Genomic DNA, 22,250 nt, shown 5'->3' with positions numbered 1-22,250 from the left:
CGGGCGGGCGGCGGCGCCCGAGGCCGACGGAGCGGCCGGGCCGGGCCGAGGCGCGGAGCGGAGCCGAGCGGAGCCGAGCGGCGGGAGAGGCCGCCGCCGCCGCCAAGATGGCGGACCTGGAGGCGGTGCTGGCCGACGTGAGCTACCTGATGGCCATGGAGAAGAGCAAGGCCACGCCGGCGGCGCGCGCCAGCAAGAAGATCCTGCTGCCCGAGCCCAGGTGAGGCGGCCGCCGGCGGCTCCCCGCGCCCGCCCGGCCCGGCCCCGCGCACCTGAGCCCGGGCGCCCCGCGCCGCCTTCCCACCCGCTTCTCCCCGAGCGCCCCGGCCCCGCTCCGCCCGCTTCCCCTTCCTGCGCTCTGCCCGGCCCTCTTCGCCGGCAGCCCCTGCTCCTGCCTTCTCCCCGGGGGCCCCATGCTCCCTCCATCCTCCTCCGGCAGCCCTCGGTCCCCGTGGGGTCCCCTCCTCCGGCTGCCACCATCTAGCTACCTGGCCTGACTCGACGGCCCACCCTTTCGCTGCCTCTGTTCTCAGCACCCCTCCTTGGGGTTCCACTGCCCCCTCCTCTAACCCGCTCTGGTCAACACTTGTGCGAGGTCTGGGGGAGACAGCAATCTTCCGGGGTCTTCCCCACCCTTCTGGTGGGTCACTGGCTTGGAGTGGGGGTTGACAGTGCTTAGGGGACCGGGGTGGTGGTGGGGGACAGGGTGTGGTCGTGCCCCATCTCAGTGAGAGAGACACCCACTGTCCCTCTGCCCTCACATTCCCCCTCTGGTGGGCCCTGCGTTTGGTGTCCTGTGGGTGCTGTTTGCAGGGGAACATCCTGGAACCCCTGCAGCAGCTGGACCAAGGCTGCCACCTCTCCGTGAGACATCTGATGTTGTTGCACCTGGTCTCAAAGTTTAAACTGTTCAGCATGTATACAGTATACATGTATACAGTAGTATACAGCACACAGATGATAGCTGAGGCTTGTCCAGCATTTTATGGCTCCTAGAGTATTATCCCGTTGTTTGAGCCTGACGGCAGCCCATGAAAAGGTAGGACAGGTGTGGTTTTGTTCTCGTGGAACAGGTGAAGAAGCTGAAGCCCCAGAGGTGAGTGGCCTGCCCAGTGTCACAGGTAATTCAGAGTGCGGCCTGGCCACCGGATCAGGGCTTCCGGCTTCTGGTTCCACATTGTGTCCGCCACCCTGGCCTGAGCTGGGGCCTGGCTGTTGTGCATCTACGAGAGCCGTGTGCCCACCACAATTCCTCGTGTCGTGTGGCAAGGCCAGTCTCAGCAACTCCTCCGTACCTGCCTGAGAGCTGGCATGCTGGTGCCTGGCCGGCCCGGGAGCCTGGGCCTGTGCTAGCTGTTATGGTCTTACCATGTGACTTTGGGCAAGTCCCTGGCCATTTCTGGGACTTGGTTTTCTCATCTGTGAAATGTGGATGGTGTGAAATAAGGGCCGAGACTCTGCAGCGTCCTGAGTCTTTGAAGCAGGTCCCAGAGCTGCAGGGGTGCCACGCCGATGTCTCCAGTGACCCCATCCGTGTCTCATTCTTGCTGGGTTTCGGATTGACTGAACACCAGGCCCAGGAGAGGAAAATTGGTCTGCATTTTGAAAAGGCCGTTAGGGCCCTTTTTTTTCGAAGACATTTGCAATCAGATTTCTCAAAACAGGAACCAGACTGACTGTCAGCTGGGGGCTGTCCAGGGAGCAGCGACAGTTAGAACAAAAATGAGTTCAGAAATGACAAAGCCACGAGGGAGGAAATGGGGGAAATCAACCTTTGGGGTTCGCAACGGCTCTCCTTGGTGGCCACGGCCTTGAGACCCTCCTGCCGGATGGAGTTCTGCAAAGTGTGAGGCAGGGCTTTTTCTGGAACTCTCTGCCTTTGGGTAATCTCTCCCCAGAATGCATTGCTCCTGATGGGGCCCCGCCTTGGGTTGGCTGTGCAGGTGTTAGAACCCTGAGAAACGAGACATTCCTCTTTTCCTGTCCCCTTTACTGTCCGTAGTACTGATGGTAGCAATAGGAGTAATGGCGGAAATTATACTAATTTATTGTTTATTTTGACATCTGTCATCTCAGTTGATCCAAAGCCAACCTGTGAAGTTGGCAAGGCCGTGCCTCGCGTGTAGTACTTGCTCAAGAAATATCAGGACTGTGATGTCTGGAACCAGGGAGGCTGTGAGTTTTAGGGGAATGGCAGGAAGTGGGAGCCAGGTGTCATGGTTCTCGTATAGGGTCGCCATCTGGCACATGATGGTAGGCAGATTGCCCCCATTTGTGAGATGGACCAGGGGCTCAAGCAGTGACCATCAGTGAGCTGAGGCCAGGGGAGGGCCAGAGCTGCTCTGTGCAGCAGATCTGGGCTGGTCCCAGGAGTCCGGCCCCCTGCATCGGAGGACACGTCACCCTTTGCTTTGTGCTTTGCACACCCGGTGGATCAAATGCCTCCTGCCCCGGAAGGTCGTTATGACTGTATCTTATATTCTCCTGGCATTTGCTTTTTACTCCATTTTATCCCCTTCACAACTGCAGGCAGCAGGCACAGCAGGTGGTATGCTTCCATTTAATAGCTGAAGCAACCGAGGCTCAGAAAGGGCGGGTGGGGGGCTTGGTCACAGAGGGGAGCTGGAATTTGAACGCGGGTCTCTGCACCCCTGGGGGCTCTTTCGCTGCTGTGCTACATTTCTTCCGCAAACGCCTCTGCACCTCTGGTTTGTGGAATGTGCCAGCTGGCCCCCCTTGTCTGGGGAGCTGTGGGTCTGGGGAGGCGGCCTGGAAGCAGCAGGGCAGCCCCCAGCACTGTCACCTGCCCTGGTTCACAAGGCCCAGCCCCCTCCCCGGCAGCTGGGACAGAACCGAGGTGCCCTGGCAAAGCTGATGCTTGGAGCAGGCACTTCCATCTCTGGGGTCATGTCCCCTCACCCACAAGGTCAGAGTCAGGGAGAAAGGCCATGGTTCGTGCATGACAAGGTGCCATTTGGAGTTATTCCCACCTTGGGGTGGTCCATCTTGGCAGCCTCCCTGTGCCTGGTGCCCGGCTTGTGGCTTGGCCAGGAGCTGGGGCTGGCATCTCAGCTCTGACTTCGCAGGCCTGGGGAACGGGAGCTGTTGGGCACAGTGCCACTTTGAGTTGGCACAGGGGCCTCCCCTTCTGTCACCCTATAGAATCCAAGGAAACAGACCCGTTTCTCCACCTCCGATTGAAGGAGGGAGCGTCAGATAGCTGGAAGACAGGAGACCTGGTTTCTAATCCCGCCGCAGTACCAGCTCATGTGGGACCCAGGCACATCCCTGAGGCTGGCTGAGCCCGCCTCACTTGCCACCTTGGTAAAACGAGGGGGCTGCCCCTTCACCCAGGACCTCTCAGGGCTCCTTCAGCTCTCGGGGTCTGCGGTCGGTGCCTCTCCCTGAAGGAGCTGTTGTCTCCCTTCCCAGCAGCGGCAGCAGTCCTGTAATTATTGTCATTTGCTTAATATGACCACGGAGGCCTCGTGTAATTAATCTCTAGGCTCCCAGCTGAGGAGCCTGGCCTGGGCGGTCCCAAGAGATGCCCCTGCCCTCCCTGGTGACAGTGGCAGCCCCAGCAGCAGATTGTCGGAGCCGGGTGCCTCTTGCAGCCTCCCATTTTCTTGGCTCTTTCCTGGTCCCTCCCCCACCAGGGATTTCCTCCTTCCTGCCCTTTCCTGGCTTCCCTGTCTCCCAGACCCCCCACTCTTCCTCTGTTGCTTCTTCGTTCCTGTTAACTCTTTGCCTCCAGGACTTCCTGCCCTTGATTTGTGGGGGAAGGGGTGCAGGGGACGGTTTTCTCCCTTCCTCCTCCCTCCACTTCTCCATCACCAGCAGAAACCCTGCTGTTTCCAGCCTTTATGCCTTACCCAGAACTTTCCACTCCAGTAGCAGCGTTCTCTCTCCTCCTGCCCCTGCAAACAAGATTATCTCTTCGGCAGTCATTCCCTCTGGGTCTTTGAAGCCCTACTTTCCCCAGGAATGAGTCTCTGGGACGCCTTTTCCCATCTGTTCTCCTTTCCAGAGCATGGGTTTCACATTTTTGCCATTAAGTTGCTCGCCCGCCCGCCGTTCCCTTGGTAAATGGATTTGAAGGGAGCGTGAGCCTTACAGGTTGGAATCCGTGCAGCGGAATCTGGGCTCTGTCAACCCAGGAATAATGTGTCCTATTAATGCACGATCAATTCCTAGTAGTAAATTCCCGGTGACGTCAGGTGTAGGCACACTCTGCAGCGGGCGTTTCCTCCCGCCCCGGGCACCCAGCTCGGCTTTGCAGGAGGACTGAGCACTCGGGGGCCTACAGGTTCGGCTGCGTGCACATGGCTGAGTGCTTCCAGGATATTCTGCTTCTGCCTCGGAGCGAACAGCAGGGGTCACGCACAACTGCACAGACTTCATCACACCTGCCCTTTCTTCCTGCGGCCCCTCCCAACTCTCCTGTGGCCACGAGGACCCAGTGTCCCCCGCTGGTCGTATAAGATGGGGTTACACTCAAGTTATCACTGATCTCTTTCAATTAAGAGACACTAAAATCGAGGTGTTTGGCTGCAGCTTTTTTCTAAAACAGTAACGTTCCTTCTCTGCATCGCCACTCTCTGCAAAGGGTAGCGTCTACACCAGCTGAAGAGCAGAGTTTCAGAAGTGGGTTTTCTGCGTTAACACATTAGCAGCTCCGTTCTCTGAGGGGGCAGTTCTCTGATTCTGGAGGCCGTCCTCGGTTTGGGGTGGGGGACAGCCTCCTCCTGGGAACTGCAAGGCAAGGAGCCCTGGAAGTTTGTTCTTGTGCATTCTAACGTGGTGGCAGTAAATTGCAGGGTGTGGTGCTCGTGTCACATTCGTGTAGAAGCCATGGCATATGATAAGGCCGCCGTAGTGCCTCTTCCTGCACATCCTGCATGGAGCCACTTTGAGGCCACCGTGCTGTCGGGAGCCTGGGTTGCTGTGGACATTCACGGTGGGCCTGTGTGTGTGGTGCCCGGTGGGTGTCATCTCTTCCAGGGCCCAGGCTTGCTCCAGAGGTGGCCCTGTGGGTTGGTCTTTCCCATTTGGTGTGTGGCCCCGTCCTTGGACTCTGAGGACCTTGTCAGCCCCAGGGAGAGTCACTGAGAAATATTAATAAGAAGCTCCAGGGGACTTCCTCCTACCACTGCCACCTCAGTGCCAGGTTTCCTGGAAATGCCACAGAGGAGTGTCTCAGCCGCGGCCACGGCCTCTGCTCTGCTGGCTTGTTAACCATCATCTCCCAGGGCCCAGCTGTTCCTGGCGGGGCTGCACCAGACCCGCCAGGCTCGTAGCCCCCGTGCCGTCTTGCACCATCCTGGGATTTCGTGGCTCTGGCATCCTTGTCACACAGGAGCGTAGGACCCATGGCCCCTGGCCTGCCGGGTGCCAGCCAGAGCTGCCCCAGCCTGCTGGGCTTCCGGAGGGATGCTGTCTGCAGCCAGGGCACGAGTCCGGGGTCCCCTGAGACCCTGCACCCAGCTCTTCCACAGACGCCGAGGGGCGGCCTCTGCCTGGTGGAAACCCTTTCTCAGGGAGCCTCAGATGTTTTCTTGCCACTAACTCAATGTGGGACACGGCGAGCTGCTCAGCTCCTTCTCGCCTTGATTTCCTCACCATCAAAACAACTGTGTTTGCCTCTGACCCCTGCTGTCCCTCCTAGTCCACACAAGCTACGGTCTGTGACCCTGAGTGGGAGTCACCTGTGAGCGCCCAGGCCGCTGCGCCACAAAGCGGGAGACTTTGCTTTTCCTCTGAGCCACATGGTGCTGAAAGGTACCGGAAGTTCTCCCCCTCAGCCCTCACCCCCTTCCTGCCATCCTGTCACCTCAACCTGCACTCGGGGCTGGAGGGAGGAAGTGCTCTCTGCCCCCAGCGTCAGGCTGGGCCTGCTCCTCAGCAGCAGAGGCCTGAGGGAACAGCCTAGGCTGCAGGCGGCAGTGCCCTGCCATGATAGAGTGGGCCTCCTACCAGGGGCCCTCTGCCCGCTGGGGCCCCCAGCTGAGCAACGTGAGTGTATGAGGCTGGTCTGGGAGCAGAGTGGAGTTGCAGCCGCTTGCCTGGCTCAGGGACTGCTCATGGGCCCACCCCTGGTCAGGGCTCCCTGTCAAGAGGCCTCCTGGCCATAGGCCCTGCCCTCCGAGGACATGGCAGGTGTGGGACAGAGACCTGAACAAGACCATGTAGCTTATGATCACATTCTAGAAGGTGCAGGCTGTGGTGTCCCAGAAGGAGGGCTCCCTCCAGGAGGCGGATGTGAGCTGGCAGCCCTCGCAGCGAGGCTGGCCTCTTAAGAGAGTGCTCCTTCTTCTGTGTCCTCTCTGGCTTTTTAAATGGCCAGTGTGGTGGTGGTAATCAGCATTTTGTTGACATCCTCGTTTTATAAATGGGGAAACTGGACATTTAAAGTTTGTGATTTGGCCTGGCCTCCAGGGAAGGAGGTAGGGAGAGCCATTTGGGACCCAGGCCTGGACGTCCAGCCGACCATGAGAGTAACGGCGGCCCCAAGGCCCTTTCCCAGAGGGGCTGGGTGCCTTTGGTCCATCTGGTGGGGAAGATGCAAATGTTTGGCTTTCTTGACAACCCGGAGTCGATCTGGGAGCCACGTGCTCCTGGATGTCGGGGTTGTTGACCTGGGCGGGGGCAGGAATTCTGCGCTGGGCTCGTGGCCACTCCAGACTCTGCCAGTATGGGAGCAGGTTTTGGAGACGAAGGTGACCCAGCCCAGAAGGCTGCCACCGCCTCCCGTGCCAGCCTGTACTTGCCACCCTGACGAGAACATCCCCTATGGCACATTTTTCTAACCTGCCAGCTCGCTTGGCCACCAGCCCCGTGGGAACGGATGGGAAACCCTCACGTTGCCGCTTCGCGGGCCTTCCCTTCGAGGGCTCTGTTTGAGTCTGACCTCGTGTTTGATTGGGGGGGGGTTGTTTATTTTATTTAGAAAACATTTTTTTCTTTTTAAGGAAGAAAGTGGAGTGTTGTGGGCTGGGAAGAATGCTGTGGCCATCCCATGCAGGCTTCCGAGGGGGGGCGGGGTCTGCCGCCAAGGCAGCTCAGAGCCCAGGGCCTGCTTTCTGCTGTTCCCTGGGCTGAGCCGCCAGCAGAGCTGCCGGGAGGCAGAAGGCTCTGCATGGGCACAGCCCCTGAGCACGGCTGGTTCCCGCCTCTCCCTTCGGAGGCAGGCCGTCTCTGAGAGCGCGTTTCCTGGTGGGGACCTTGGCGTGTCCAGTTCGAGGCTGCTCTGGAGGGCCGCCACGTCACATGGCTGGAAGTGCTCCCTGGCTCCCGGGTGGCATTCCCACTGCGTCGCCTTTGCTGAGCTGGCGCCAGTCTTGCTGGTTCCCAGGAAGCGAGTTTGGGGCTCAGGAGGGCTTCCCAGGGGCTGTTTCAGTGGCTGTGCCCAGCTGCCTGGTGGGGTCATCCCTTACAGGCTGGGCTCACTTTGCCTGTCATCTGCATCTACCTGTCTGACATTCCAGCTGACCGTGCCTGACCACCATCTGACCAGCCACCTCCATGGAGGATCCACATTATATGATATTTTTTCCTTCCTTCTAGCTTTTTCTCATCCTCTGCTGTAGACCAAAATGTCTTGAAACACAGGAATGGGTGCAGACGCAGAGAGCCAAGACCTGAGCCAAGGGGTCGTGAGGGTCCAGCCTTCCTGTCCCCATCACAGGAGGAATCCGGGCATGTGGCCCTGGTGGGGCTCCCGGACTCCACACCCCTGACTCCTGGCTGCCTGGTCTTGAGACCCTGCCGAGCCTTTGCTGCCTTGGCCTAGGTCCTTCTGGCCGCACTCCACCCCAGCACAGCCCTGGCCTGTTCCGCCGTCTGAACAGGAGGTCCCAAGCTGTCCCTCGCAGAGCCCAGAGCCCTGATTGCTCAGTGTGGACTGTGCCCTGTGGCCTCTGGGGGCTCAGGTCTCCAGTCTGCAGGCCCCAGGGTGGGGGCTGTGTCTTTCTCAGTTTCATAGATTTTTCAAGCTCCTGGTGTTTGTGAAGCATACATGGGACTTGGAGTCTGGCCTTGCCTCTTGAGTCCCTCTGAGTCCCACGGGGCCAGCGGGACGTGTCCTTGACAGTGGCTGGTGGACGTGAACTGGGGTGTGGCTCCAGGAGGGGCAGGTGTGCCAGCGTGGTGAGGGCCACATCCCGGCCCTGGAGTCCCCACCGGTTGTGGAGGGTGTCCTCACTTTCCCAGAGGGAACCTGAATTGGCAGCTCAGGGCCACCGGCCCTCAGCTGGAGCTTTTCTCTTGTAGGCCTGAGTCACAGGATGGGGACACGGGACGGCTATCCTGGTCGTCAGCGCCCTTCTTCCTGTTGGAGATGGTTTCGGAGGAGGGCGGGGAGGCCGGAGAGGGGGTCATGACTTCAGGATTGTGCTGACAACCGCTCTGCATGCTCCCGGGTTATCTTGCGTGGCCTTTTCTGTGTGGCTTGAATGTGGGCAAGGGCCTGGGAAGGCCGGGGCCTGGCTTCCACTCAGGCCGTCTCAGTAGGAAAGTGCTAAGTGGACAAGGGCAGGGGTCCCCAGCCTTGGATCCCAGGCCCGGAGGCTGGGCAGGGTCCACTGGCCACGCTGGTCCTGCCTGGAGCCCACTCTCTGACAGGGCCCCAGACCTCGAAAGGCTCGCAGGCTTGGCCTGCCGTCCATCTGGCCTTGTTGACTCTTCTCCCATCCACAGCCCGAGCTCCTACCCCACCTGTCTCTTTCCCTCTTTCCTGGCTCAGTGTCATCATCTACCTGGGCTCCCGCCCATCGGTGCCTCTGGTGGAGTCTGTGCACTCGCCGCCCTGGACCCAGCTTGCCAGGTTCCTCTGCCGAGCCCCCTCCCTGCCCGATGGCCTCCTCTCGTCTCTGGCCGTGCCTTCTCCTGCCTGTCCCCACGTTCACCCACCTGCCCTGGGCTTCACCACCTGTTGACATCCTCTTTGCACTTGAGGAACGCAGTGAAGTTCCGCCTTCTCCACACAGCCTGTCCCAACAGTGCAGAACACTTCCCTCCTGAATCTCCTCGCACTGACCGGGCCCCCCTTAGGCTTTGTCACATGGTGTCTACTGTCATAGAACCACAGACGCAGGACATCTGCCCTGGGAGGACCTGCCTGCATGGCACCTTCCAGTGGGTGGTGTGCAGTGGGTCCCCGTGAACAAGGCTCCTCCGAGACGGGGTGCAGGGACGCAGAGAGGCAGGGGCACAAAGCCGGACCTTCTGATCCGAGTCCTCACCAGCCGTAGTCTCTTCATCAGTGGCCTGCTGGTGACCCCACATTTCCTAAGGGCTGTGTGAGCATTGCGTGGGCTCAGGTGTGACTGCCCAGCACGGCCCTCGGTATGGGCAGCTTGAGAACATTCCTCAGGAGCCTGGGCTAGTGAGGGCCAGAGGTGCCCACAGCTGGCCATCACAACAGCCAGGCTGGCAGGGCTGGACTGCAGGTGGCCCGGGAGCGGGGAGGAGGGGACAGCAATGTTCGCCTGAGACATGAAGTGTAGCCTGGCTTTACTCTCCTAGATGGCGCTCGGTGTTGGGGTGAGATAAACAGGCGGCGAGCGTGGGGATGGGCTTCTGTGGTCACAATGGCCAGCCTCTCACCTGCTCCCCACCAAGCAACTCAGGCGCAGGGGGCACATTTTAAATTTAGCTGTTAGGGCACGGAAATTGAGGCTTGGCTTTTTATTTTTTTTCTATTTTTAAAAATTGGGATGTAATTCACATAACGTAAAATTCCTCATTTATAGTGTACAATTCAGTAGATTTTAGTAGATTCACTATGTTGTACAACCCTCACATAATTCAAGAACATGTGCATCACCCCAGAAGAAACCCCGTACCCATTAACAGCCACTCCCCTGCCCTAGCCCGGTCCCTGGCACCCCCAGTCTGCTTTCTGTCTCTGTACATTTGCCTGTTCTGGACAGGGGTGTAGATGGAATTAGATGATATGTAGCCTTTGTGACTATCTTTTTTCACTTAGCAAAATGCTTTCAAGATTCATCTGTATCATAACACTCGTGTATTTCAGTGCTTCGTTCCATTTCATGGCCGAGCAGTATTCCACTGCAAGGATAGGCCACATTTTGGTTATCCATCATCTGCTGATGGATGAGGCCTGGCTTTTGAGGTTTAGCCAAGTTCCCAAAGGCAGCACGAGGCAGCACTGGGACCAAACTCTGAGCAGCCACCTGCTGGCCACCCTAGCTTTTGGGGACAGAGCCTTGGTGGGCAGGCACAGGCTTCCTCAGGTCCCTCTAGCGTGACATGCGGTCAGGTCTGACAGGGGTGGCTGCCTTCCTGGAGGGAGTGGTGACGCCCACCAGGAGTGTCCTCCACTCCGGATTCTGGGAGAGGAGGCAGCGGCCTCCCAGGGAAGCAGGGTCAGGGGAGGGCCAGCAGGGCTGGCCGGAGCCTCGAGGGCTGCGAGTAACAGCAGCCCCTCTGTTTTCAGCATCCGCAGCGTCATGCAGAAGTACCTGGAGGACCGGGGCGAGGTGACCTTTGAGAAGATCTTCTCTCAGAAGCTGGGTGAGTACAGTGGGGGCTCTGCCAGCCCCAAGGACTTTCTGCCACTTGTCCAGCTGCCCAGGCCCGGGGCGTGAGGGGCAAGAGGACCCCGAGGCCGCCTTCCAGCCCCCGCCCCAGCTGCCTGGGCTGTGTTCCCCTCTCCCAGGAGACTTGGCCTCCCATCCACTGGGGTATAGGACAGCCAGCGAGCCCCTGGGTGGCAGTGGGGCTGCTCAGGGCCGTGACCCGTAATGCCTCCCAGCCCCTGGCTATTGGCCCAGGGAGCCCCGTGAAGGGGGTGGGGGCCCAGCAGTCTTCCAGGGCCGCCGGGGAAGTTCCTCCTTTGGGGTTTTTGTTTTTGAGAGTTGCAGCTTCCCCTTGGCGCAGGCACAGCTGCTCTGGGCCGTTGGTAGAACTGACAGGAAGGGGCGGGGCCCTTCCTGTGGCGCCTGCCGCTCTGTGGTCGGCCTGTCCCCGCCCCCGTGGGCCCTCTTTGTGAGCAACCTGCTTTGGCAAGCCCCTTCATCCTTCTCCTCCAGTGCCTGTTGTCTCAGACGTATCGTGGGTCCACCCCACAGACCTGGCCCACAGGGCAGGCTTGGAGCAGGTCGCAGGGAAGCAGGCTCCAGCCACACACGACTCTGATTTGGCCTTCTGGAGAACAGGATCTCAGCTCTGAAGTGGGAGGGGCCGGGCCTGTCCCGGCCTGGCAGGATCAGGCCTTAGAGGTCAGGCTTGGGGAGTCAGGAAGCACACAGTTTGGGTCCCCTGCCTGCACTGTGTGACCTTGGGCACATCTCTTCACCTCTCTGAGCCTGCTGGTGTCCTCATCTGGGAACCAGGACTCCGGAGCCCCACTGCCCAGGACTCTTGGAGGATGGTGGTCAGCAAAAGCCCCTGGCCCACTGGGAAGCCCTGGTCACTAGTTACCCAAAGGCACGATATTGAAAGGCCAGGCCACTGTTAGCAGAAGTGGTGGCCGCGAGCTCTGACAGAGGTGCCCAGGGAGTGCCCCCAAAGAGGCACGGGAAGCCACTAGTACAAGCCTGGTCACCTGTGTCGGGCTGGAAGGAGTGAGGACCACCCTTACTTCCGCTTTGCCCTCCAGGGTTGCTCGGGGGCCAGGCCTCAGCGCCCACTCGCTGGGAGGGGAGTGGGCTCCAGTGAGCCCTTTCCATAGCCTGTCTTACCTCTTCCCGTCGCCAGTGGCCTTATGCCCTTCAGGTCCCCCTGCAGCATGGCCCCATCCCCAGCCTGTCTTTCCCAGGACCTGCCACCTCATAGAGGAACCTCATGTCCTACTGATGCCTGCCACATACCGCCTGCCCAACACGCCTCTCCGAGCCTCAGTTTCCCCAAGTGGACCTGCCCTCCCTGTCTGTTTCTCAGGGCCACTGTGAGAATCAGCCAGATGATGGAGGGGGTGCAAGGTCCGGGGAGAGGGCTGTGGCCCCCCCCGGAGGCTGCCTTCCTCCCCATGCTGTGGCTCTGGCCTGGCCCAGGTGGATCTCATGGCACCCTCACAGCCTGCCCGGTGGGGATGTTGCCCTCGGAGGAGCTGCAGGCCCAGACTGCAATGATAAGGCAGGGGGCCTGGGCGCCAGAGCCAGCTGTAGCCTCTGCCTCACCCGGGTGTCCATCACATCCCAGCTGCAGTCTGAGGAAGCAGATTCCGGGAAGGGGAGAAATGCAGGTGCCCCTACCCTGAATCCGCAAATCTGCAGCTGGGAGCAGCCTTCAGGCTGCCTTGCCCTGCCAAGGCCCCGCCTGGGGCAGGGACCACCTCTCCTGCCTCCTTGGCCAGTTCTGCCCAGGGAGCCCCAAGCCCACACCTCCCCTGTGATGGGAAGGCCTCTGAGGAATGTGGCTCAGTGCGGCCAACACACGTGCTTTCAGGGTACCTGCTCTTCCGAGACTTCTGCCTGAAACACCTGGAGGAGGCCAAGCCCTTGGTGGAGTTCTATGAGGAGGTGAGGCCAGGGGGCTACTGGGGGGCCAGCGGGGCCTGGGCCCTGCTCTCGCAGGAGCAAGGGGAGGAGGTTGGGGCTTCTTTTGTTGAATCCACAAGATGCCTGGTCTTGGCGTCCCATGTCACCTGTGGGGACGTTGTCCTCTAGATCAAGAAATACGAGAAGCTGGAGACAGAGGAGGAGCGCCTGGCCCGCAGCCGGGAGATCTTCGACACCTACATCATGAAGGAGCTGCTGGCCCGCTCGCACGTGAGTGCCCCGGCCAGCTTGTCCTCAGGCCCAGACCTGCGCGCCGGCCCAGAGCGACCTGGGCGTTGGGAAGGGATGAAAGGACCCTGCAGAGAATTCATGGCCACCTCTGTCTTCCCCAGCCCTTCTCGAAAAGTGCCACTGAGCACGTCCAGGGCCACCTGGTGAAGAAGCAGGTGCCTCCGGATCTCTTCCAGGTGTGTGCTGGGCTTTTCCCCGCTGCCTCGCAGCCCAGCCAGGGTCACCTGGGGCAGCCCAGGTCAGGGAGCCTAGTCGGCTCCCCCTCTGGCTCAGTCACCAACCTCCAGCTTCCTTCTTTAGCCATACATCGAAGAGATTTGTCAGAACCTCCGAGGGGATGTGTTCCAGAAATTCATTGAGAGGTGAGAGCAGGGCGTGTGCGGGAGAGGCAGAGGCTGCCGTGAGAAGGGTTATGGATGGCGTGGAGGAGAGGGGCTGCCTGTTTTAGGCCCCGGCAGGCAGGCCCTGGGCCCATCTGCAGCCCAGTGCAGGGACCCCTGGGTGGTCAGACAGATTCCCCATCACCTCTGCCTCTGCACTCCTGCCCCACGCTTCTTAGCACCAGGCATCTCCAGGCCTGTCCTAGGCGATTCTCCAGGGACTGAGGGGCCACCGATGTGTCTTTCTTTCCCGTGTACGGTCTAGCACCTTGCTGGGCCCATCTGGGCTGAGATGCATCAGGGTGGTGGTCGAGGCGGGCACGAGAGGGCACACTGCCCCCAACCCTGTGGCCCTCATGGCCAGAGCCGCCCTGGTGGGTGGGGGTTGTAGGCAGATCTCAGCTTGAAGTGGAACAGCTGGGTTAGGGTCCTGGCTGCCCAGCTATGGAGTGGGGGCTTCATGGGGAGTGGGTGCTGTGTCGCTGGAGGTGTGCAAGCAGGGACAAGATTAGCATTGTCAAGGATATGGTAGCAGGAAGTCTGGGTCAGGCTGGAAGACTCCTCTCTAGGCTTGTCTGATCCCAGCAGGAACCCAGAGACAGGTGGCCAGGCCCGCTCAGGCCAGCACTGTTCCTGGGCGGTCCCAGAAGAGGACCTGAGGCTCGGGACCCAGGGAATGGCAGTGGGGTGGGGCAGGCTCGCGCTCAGCATCATTCCAGCCACCTTCTGAGGCTCATCTGAGCCCTGGGTTCCTCTCTTACAGCGATAAATTCACACGGTTTTGCCAGTGGAAGAACGTGGAGCTCAATATCCATGTGAGTGGGCTGGGTGGTTGTGGAGAGCCGTGTTCCCTGCTGCTCCTCCTGGGGAGCTGGGCGCCGTGGCTTGGCCAGGGCTGGGGAGGTCAGGAGAGTCTGCCCTTCAACCCCCAGGGCAGTGGCTGTGGGGTCAGTGCCAGGATCCCTGGGGAGGGGGGTGGCTCAGGGCAGGTAAGTGTGTCGTGAGGGTGGCCCTGGGTGTGGGGACCCTGACATGGGACCAGCCCCCGCTGCCTGGGTGCCTCTGTCCCGGGGCGGGGCCCAGGCAGCCTGCAGTGACCCAGTTGGTGCCACCCCCACAGCTGACCATGAATGACTTCAGCGTGCACCGCATCATCGGGCGCGGGGGCTTTGGCGAGGTCTACGGGTGCCGGAAGGCCGACACGGGCAAGATGTGAGCATGGGCTCAGCCACCATTGGGTGGGATGTCTGAGGAGGGGAGGGCCCTGGGGGTACCCTGAAGGCATGGGGCGTCCATGGAGAGCTGTGACAGGGACCAGGGCCCCGGCATTGAAGGCCCTGGGAGCCAGGTGGCAGGATCCTGAAGTGGCATGTGTCTGCAAAGGGCCATACACCATTCCCTGCACCCCACTGTCCCCCTCCCTCGCATCTTTGCTTGTGCTGTTATCTGCCTCACAGAGCCCCTGACCCACCATTACTTTCTCCTGCCTTCTCTGCGTCTCTGATTCTCTGATGTGTGTCATAGCTTGTTGTGGTAACTAGCCTTCCCTCCCCGAGAGGCAGCCCTGCGCTCTGCACAAGTGTGCATGTGGACTGACTGACTGACTGACAGCCCCCTCCCCCTCCCAGGTATGCCATGAAGTGTCTGGACAAGAAGCGCATCAAGATGAAGCAGGGGGAGACCCTGGCCCTGAATGAGCGCATCATGCTCTCGCTCGTCAGCACCGGGGTGAGCCGGCGGGCCCAGGCTGGCCACCGGAGCGGCCTTAGGGTCCAGAACCTTGGGCAGCCCTGCTGACCTCCCCTCCCATCCCCTCCTAGGACTGCCCATTCATTGTCTGCATGTCGTATGCATTCCACACGCCGGACAAGCTCAGCTTCATCCTGGATCTCATGAACGGTGAGTGTGCGGCCTGGCCCCAAGTGGACTGCAGGGCTGGGGGCTGGGCAGGGAGCTGAGCGCCACTTGCGGGGCTGCCTCCCTCAGGTGGGGACCTGCACTACCACCTGTCCCAGCACGGGGTCTTCTCCGAGGCCGAGATGCGCTTCTATGCGGCCGAGATCATCCTGGGCCTGGAGCACATGCACAACCGCTTCGTCGTCTACCGGGACCTGAAGGTGAGGCGCCACCACAGTCCCGTCCCTCCTCAGCACACCTGGCTGCCAGGCCCATGGGAGTGGTGTCCCAGGACAGGGTGGCCCAGCTCCTCCCCTTGCACCCTCCCTCCCACCCAGCCATTTTCTGGATTTGAGTTGTGATTGGGGAAGGAGGGGACGCCCCACCTGGGGCCTTTGTCCCTGGACACCCATAACCCTCTAGAGCGAAGACAGTGACCCAGCTGGCATCTTGCCTGGCCGGGCCCTGCCCTGAGCCGCCCTGGGGGCAGCTCACTGGGCTCCTTCCACAGCCGGCCAATATCCTTCTGGACGAGCATGGCCACGTGCGCATTTCAGACCTGGGCCTGGCCTGCGACTTCTCCAAGAAGAAGCCCCACGCCAGCGTGTGAGTGTCCCAGCCCCCCCACTCTCCCTTCCCACACTCTCGGCCAAACCTGCTCATGGCCTCCTTGCCTCCATAGGGGCACCCATGGGTACATGGCCCCCGAGGTTCTGCAGAAGGGTGTGGCCTACGATAGCAGCGCCGACTGGTTCTCCCTGGGCTGCATGCTCTTCAAGTTGCTGCGGGGGTGAGTGGGCCGTCCCGGGGGGCGGGTAGGCCAGGACAGAGAGAAGCTCTTCCCCAGGCCAGGTGGGAGGCTGGGGTCCGGGAGCCCACGGCTGCTTGGGTGTTAGTGGAGGCACCATCCCTGGCTTTGGACGAGGATCATTCATGCTACCTGCCTCAGTTTCCCCATTCCTGTCTCTGACCTTGGACTTCGGCCTCTCTTGCCTAGGCACAGCCCTTTCCGGCAGCACAAGACCAAAGATAAGCATGAGATTGACCGCATGACGTTGACAATGGTGAGTGTAGGCTCCCAACCCTGGGAGGCTGGGTGGAGGTCCGGGGGGCTGCAGTGGGACTGGGGTCTCCTGTGGGTATGAGGGTCATGGACTCTTGCTTCTCACCAACTAGCAAGATCTCGAGCCACTTATCCCCACTCTGGCCTCCTGCCCCGCAGGCTCCCCGCTCTCTGTGTTGTCAGAGCAAACACGTCCGCTGGGGGGGTTAGGAAGCTGTGCCCTGTCTCTCCCTGTGCACTGGGGCCCCAGATCTGTGATGGGGCCAGAGGCCCTCCCTTGGCCTGTCAACACCCCACTCCTCCTCCCGCAGGCCGTGGAGCTGCCCGACTCTTTCTCCCCGGAGCTCCGCTCCTTGTTGGAGGGGCTGCTGCAGAGGGATGTCAACCGGAGACTGGGCTGCCTAGGCCGAGGGTGAGTGCCCGGGACCAGGGCCACTGTCCCAGGCCTGCCCTCCCTGTGGGCCCTGGGCGCTGGGGCATGCTGCTGTGTTCAGCAGGCCGCTGGGCCAGCCTGCCCAGGCCTCCGCCTGTGCCGCCCTGAGGACAGGGCTGTGTCCTGTCACTGGAGCGCCCTCCATGGTCCCAGCTTCCTTTGAGGAGCTCACAGGTTGGGGCACGACCAGCCCCATCCAGTGTTCTCAGGGTGTGGCGCTGCCCCAGGGTGCAGCTGCCAGAGCCGCCTGGGGACCGCCTTCCGGAGGGGCCCTTGTAACAAAGACAGTGATGATAACGATGATGACAGCAGCTTTTTATGTTTATTAAACATTTACCAAGTGCCAGGCATGATGTTGCAAGAAGTACAAATACTAAGATTCAGAACAGCCCTGCGATGTGGGAACTGCCGCTCTCCCCATTTTAGAGATGAGGAAACAGGCTGAGATTTAAGGAACTTGGTCAAGGTCACAGAGCCAGGGTGGCAGAACCAGGAGGTAGCCTGGGCCACCTGCCCCAGGGCCACACTTAGCCCCCAGCCTGGATGACCCGCACCTCCCCACAGGGCCCAGGAAGTGAAGGAGAGCCCCTTCTTCCGCTCCCTGGACTGGCAGATGGTCTTCCTGCAGAAGGTAAAGCCTAGGGCCGGGCCGGGCGGGCGCCCTGCAGTGCCTGGCCCTGCTGACACCCAGCCCCCGTTCTGCTGCAGTATACGCCCCCGCTGATCCCCCCACGAGGGGAGGTGAATGCGGCCGACGCCTTCGACATCGGCTCCTTTGATGAGGAGGACACAAAAGGCATCAAGGTACTGGGCCTTGCCTGGCCTCTCACACCTGAGCCCGCCCGGGTGGCGGCCTCCTCCTCCTCTGCCCGTGAGACCCCACGGCAGCCCTGTCAGCTGCTGGGGCTCAGGCTCCTCCTCCCCAGACGTCCCTGAGGGTGGCGGTTGGACCAGACCACTCTGCCCCAGGGTCAGGGCTGGGCAGGCCCGTGGCTGATGGCTGTTCCTACCCCGTCCGCACGGTGAAGTTACTGGACAGCGACCAGGAGCTCTACCGCAACTTCCCCCTCACCATCTCGGAGCGGTGGCAGCAGGAGGTGGCAGAGACTGTCTTTGACACCATCAACGCCGAGACGGACCGGCTGGAGACCCGCAAGAAAACCAAAAACAAGCAGCTGGGCCATGAGGAAGGTGAGGATCCACGGCTGCGGTGGGCGCCCACTGCCCGCTCTAGAGATGAGAAACAGGCCCGGGTTCAGGAACCCAGCCACGGCCACAGCCAGAGAACAGCCAGACCAGGATCCAAACCCAGGCGGGGCTGGGCCGGGCTGAGGCCGCCTCTCTCGCTCTCTTTGGTCAGACTACGCCCTGGGCAAGGACTGCATCATGCACGGCTACATGTCCAAGATGGGCAACCCCTTCCTGACCCAGTGGCAGCGGCGGTACTTCTACCTGTTCCCCAACCGGCTCGAGTGGCGGGGCGAGGGCGAGGCCCCGGTAAGGAGCGGGGCTGGCGCCGGGAGCCTGTGGGGTCTGCGGTGGCTGGGCCTGGCCTGCGCTCTCACCGCCCCCTCCCCGCCCCGCAGCAGAGCCTGCTGACCATGGAGGAGATCCAGTCGGTGGAAGAGACGCAGATCAAGGAGCGGAAGTGCCTCCTTCTCAAGATCCGGGGCGGGAAACAGTTCGTCCTGCAGTGCGACGTGAGTGGGGCCGGGGCAGGCAGGCAGTGGGGGCGGGTGGGAACAGAGGGGCCTTCGGGGCGCCCAGCCGGCCTGACAGCCTCTGGGGCGTGTGCAGAGCGACCCAGAGCTGGTGCAGTGGAAGAAGGAGCTGCGGGACGCCTACCGCGAGGCCCAGCAGCTGGTGCAGCGGGTGCCCAAGATGAAGAACAAGCCCCGCTCACCGGTGGTGGAGCTGAGCAAGGTGCCGCTGATCCAGCGCGGCAGCGCCAACGGCCTCTGACCCGCCCGCCCACCTGCCCGCCCACCTGCCCGCCTTTTATAAACCTCTAATTTATTTTGTCGAATTTTTATTATTTGTTTTCCCGCAAAGCGGAAAAGGTTTTATTTTGTAATTATTGTGATTTCCTGTGGCCCCAGCCTGGCCCAGCCCCCAGGGAGGGGCCCGCTTGCCTTGGCTCCTGCTGCCACCAACCCAGCCACTGTCTGGCCACCCTCAGCCCTGACCCCTCAGGGGCCGCCCGCTCCCAGTGTCTTCCTGTGGGAGGAGAGCAGCCCCCAGCAGCCCTCCCGCCCCTCCCCGGGGATGACGCCACCCCGAGTTGTGCCACCTCAGGCCCTGTGGGCTGTGCTCTGCGCCCACAGCACAGCTGGGTGGCCCAGCGTCCCCCACCCCAGGGGAGGCCGCAGCACAGGGATGCTACTTGGAGTTTCCCACCGCGGCCCCTCCTGCAACAGGGACACAGGCCTGCACTGTCCTGCCCTCCAGCCAGGGGGTGGAGGAGGGCCTCCCACGGTGACCTGCGCTCCTGCACCCTTGCTCGGGACGAGCACCTGTGTCACTGACTGCCTCCATTCCCACCTTCCCTGGACACTGTGGGCTCAGCCAGGAGGGTGGCCTTGGCAGTGGGCACTGCTGCCCTCACTGCAGCCCCCTCTTCCTTCCGCCCCAGCGCCCTGGCTCAGGGACCATAGAAAGGCCACTGCGGGTTGTGCCACACTGGCCTAGCCTGGCCCCAAGGTCCTCCTTTCCCCTCATCTGCCCAGGACCATAGGGGGCCAGCGGCTGGCCAGGCAGCACAGTGAGAGGGGGCCTGGTGGGGCCAGCCCTCCCTGCCCAAGCCGGTCAGAGTGCCCCCCGGGCTGTCTAGCCCCACAGCCCGACGTCCCATCAGTGCCACCGCCTGTAGGGCGCCACCTCACCCACCGCATGCCCCCTTGTGCCAGTCGCGCTGCCATGTGTGGTGTCGCACCCTCTCCCCCCGGGGCTGGGTTGGCGCACCCTCCCCCATCTACTCACTCCCCAGGGCGTTTCTTTGCCGAATTTTGAATGTGATTTTAAAGAGTGGAAAATGATACTATGCGTTTTTATAAAAAATGGTGCCTGACTCCTTGGCTGTGTCAGACTCTTTTGTGCCCCATGTTAATTTTCAGCCTCTGCTGGGCGGGGCCTGAGGGGAGAGGGTCTTGGTGGCACCAGCTCCCCTCCCCTTCCATGGCAGGCATCCAGGGCCCGCCGCCTCAGGCCCAAGCCCTCTCCGGGGCGGGGCACTCCCCCTGCCCTTTTCCCACCCCGACAGCTCATCCTCCCACTCGGGGAGCAGGAGGTCTTCTGCCCACTGCCCAGGGGAGCAGGAGAAGGTGCTTGCAGATCGGCCCTTGGTATCATGTTTGGACTGACGGACTGAGCACCCCAGCTTGCCAGGCACCGTGCTGAGGACACCCTGCCCTCAGGGCCACACCGCACCCTCTGGGCCCTTGGCCTTCTCTGGCTTTGGTCTCCCTCTGGCCTCGCCATTCAGCCTCCAGGAGGAGGCCCTGAGGCTGGGGGGATCCCCCAGCACCAGGCCTCATCTGCCCAGAGGCTCTGGTCAACTTCCTTTTCCCCGTGTCCTTGCCTGACAGGCCCCCGTGGGTGGTGTCCATTGCTGCCCACCCTCCTCGGGGCTCTGCTGGGCAAGACTGAGGGACTCATGGAGTCTCGGAGGAAATGGCCTCTGTGCTGGGCCTCCAGCACTGGGGTGGAGGAGGTAAGGGGACATTTCTGATGCAGGGAAGGGCCAGGCAGTCAGGAGTGTCTCAGGTTCGGGAAAGAGCCAGGCCTGGGAGGTCCTGAATGCCAGGATAACCTGGCCCAGAGCCCGACGTGCACTTACTGTCTACAAAGAGATGGGAATGGACGTGGAGCCTGGGCTGGGATAGGCTCTGGGGAGGCCTTAAAGGCTCTGGACAGGGGCTGGGGTGATGAGAGCTGGCTGGAAAAGTAAGTCGCTGACGACCCGTGTGTAGGACGCGTGGAGGGCGGCGAAGGATGGGAAACAGGGAGAGGGGTTAGGGGTCACTGCTTCTGTCCAAGGAAGAGATGTCATAACGGTGGTGGGAGAGGAAGAGACACAAAGAGGCCAGATGGGAAGAACACGGCCCAGCAGGAATGGGTGGGACCTGGGGAGGAGAGAAAGGTGGCAGTCCCAGATGGCACACAAGGACAGCCAGGAGCAGAGCTGGCCTGAGGGGAAGAGGGTGAATGTGGCCGGATCTAGTTTCAGACATGCTGATGGGATAGCATGGGACACTGGGCACAGAGATGTCCCAGAGGGAGCTGAAATGTGGTCCTGGAAGTGGCATCAGAGTGACAGTGGGAACAAACAGGCTTTCAGCCAGGGAGAAGTCCGACTTGGAGGTCGGGGAGGGGGAAAGGGCCCCTGGAAAAGGTTTGAGAAGACAACGGGACTAAGGATCCAGGGCCAGTGGGGAGCTGTGCTCCAGACCGCAGAGGTCAGGAGAGGCTGGGCCCCAGAAAGTCCTGCTGCATTTGGAGTGAAGACGGCTTGCAGAAGGGGTGGCCCTTTTAAGAAAGGTGGAAGCTAGAGAGGGCGGCAGCAGTGGCGGCCAGCAGGGCCTGATTTTAGAGTTCTGGACATTCAGAGGCCTTTGAGCTACTGTAGACCAAGGACATCACAGTGACCTGATGACACTACACGGCAAGGTGGCTGAGCTATCCCAGATGGCCCAGGAGCCCCCCAGGCACAATGAGAGGGCAGAGGGAAATGGCAACCAGGACCTCCCAGCCCAGACTCAGCTCAAACTTCTAGATCACACTATCTAGTCATATCATAGCTAGGAAGACTGAGACCAGAGGGTCAGCCTTGGCCAAGCCTGGCCGCTGCCTCACCATCCAACAAGAGCCAGGGCTAGACGCAGGCTAAGGCCAGGGTAAGGCCGCCATTGCTTGGCCGACTGAGGCCTGCACCCTGGTTTCGGTGTGGGTGGAGGGGCCAGCCCTGATTTCGAAACTCTCCTTCCCCTCCTGACACTGGCAGCAACGCGCAGCCTCTGCAAAAGGGCTCCACGCGGTGGGTGAACGCAGCCGTTCACGGTGGACAGTCCTCCACCAGGGGGGGCCAGAGCCAGGCCTGCTCCCCCCCAACCCCCACTGGCCAATACTCCCAACCCTGACTCCAGACCCCTGAGGAGCCGCCTCCCTGCGTGGCTGGGCCCAGCCCGTGGTGTGGCCACCACCAGACACCGGCCCCGGTCCCTGGAGAAGGCGCTTCATGCTAAGCTGGCCAGCATTTAGGGGTATCTGCGAGGTGATGGAGCCAGGAACTAGGACCTCCCACCTCCCCCGCACTCAGAGGCATAATCAGTATCTGCGAGGCCTGGGGTAGGAAGACCGGGACATGGGCGGGTGGCTGCTGGGGAGACGCAAGTAACCCAAGGCAGCAGGACCCGCAGCCCGCTGCACACGCACGCGCACACGCGCGCGCACGGCCCGAGAGCCCAGGCCCCGCCCCTCGCCGAGCCGCCCCGCCCTCGGGCGCCCTCCTCCCCCTTCCGGACCCGCACGGAGGGGTCTGCGCTGGGCCTGGAGCGCCCCCTGCAGGCCGCGGGCGGAGTTTGGCCAGGCCCCGCCCCCCGGACCGCCCCCCGCAGACCCCTGCCCGGCTGAGGCCCGGGCGGAGACCGGGGTCCCGGCCTCGCCGCTGGCGCGCGTGGTTGCCATGGCGGCTGGGCGGCGCCCCCCGCCCGCCCCCGGCGCGCGCGGGT

General features: G+C 61.6%; 1 protein-coding gene across 2 annotated transcripts; it reads left to right on the top strand.

The window, feature by feature from the left end:
- Positions 1 to 6: 6 nt before the first annotated feature.
- On the top strand, positions 7 to 19,591 carry GRK2 (G protein-coupled receptor kinase 2). Of its 2 annotated transcripts, none has more exons than XM_046644561.1 (21): positions 7 to 220; positions 10,457 to 10,533; positions 12,409 to 12,482; positions 12,630 to 12,731; positions 12,854 to 12,928; positions 13,053 to 13,114; positions 13,896 to 13,947; positions 14,253 to 14,344; positions 14,761 to 14,860; positions 14,953 to 15,031; positions 15,119 to 15,249; positions 15,540 to 15,634; positions 15,711 to 15,818; positions 16,026 to 16,092; positions 16,403 to 16,503; positions 17,089 to 17,155; positions 17,233 to 17,328; positions 17,553 to 17,715; positions 17,885 to 18,021; positions 18,114 to 18,224; positions 18,322 to 19,591. In XM_046644561.1, exons 1-21 carry the CDS (start codon positions 108 to 110, stop codon positions 18,484 to 18,486), a joined length of 2,067 nt encoding a protein of 688 aa, XP_046500517.1. In that variant the 5' UTR covers positions 7 to 107; the 3' UTR covers positions 18,487 to 19,591. The 2 variants fall into 2 exon arrangements, with proteins under 2 accessions (XP_046500517.1, XP_046500516.1); XM_046644560.1 differs by having other exon boundaries at positions 18,111 to 18,224.
- Positions 19,592 to 22,250: the final 2,659 nt, after the last annotated feature.

The sequence above is a fragment of the Equus quagga genome, chromosome 17 (genome assembly GCF_021613505.1).
Source record: "Equus quagga isolate Etosha38 chromosome 17, UCLA_HA_Equagga_1.0, whole genome shotgun sequence".
NCBI classification, from domain to species: domain Eukaryota; kingdom Metazoa; phylum Chordata; class Mammalia; order Perissodactyla; family Equidae; genus Equus; species Equus quagga.
This window is presented reverse-complemented; position numbering and strand designations above follow the sequence as displayed.

What these genes read in the sequence shown, in the direction of transcription:
- GRK2 (XM_046644560.1), top strand. Translation starts at nt 108, where the DNA reads ATGGCGGACCTGGAGGCGGTGCTGGCCGACGTGAGCTACCTGATGGCC. An exon ending in CTGGGCTGCCTAGGCCGAGG is followed by an intron (nt 16,504 to 17,088) that starts GTGAGTGCCCGG and finishes ACCTCCCCACAG; the next exon opens with GGCCCAGGAAGTGAAGGAGA. An exon ending in AGATGGTCTTCCTGCAGAAG is followed by an intron (nt 17,156 to 17,232) that starts GTAAAGCCTAGG and finishes GTTCTGCTGCAG; the next exon opens with TATACGCCCCCGCTGATCCC.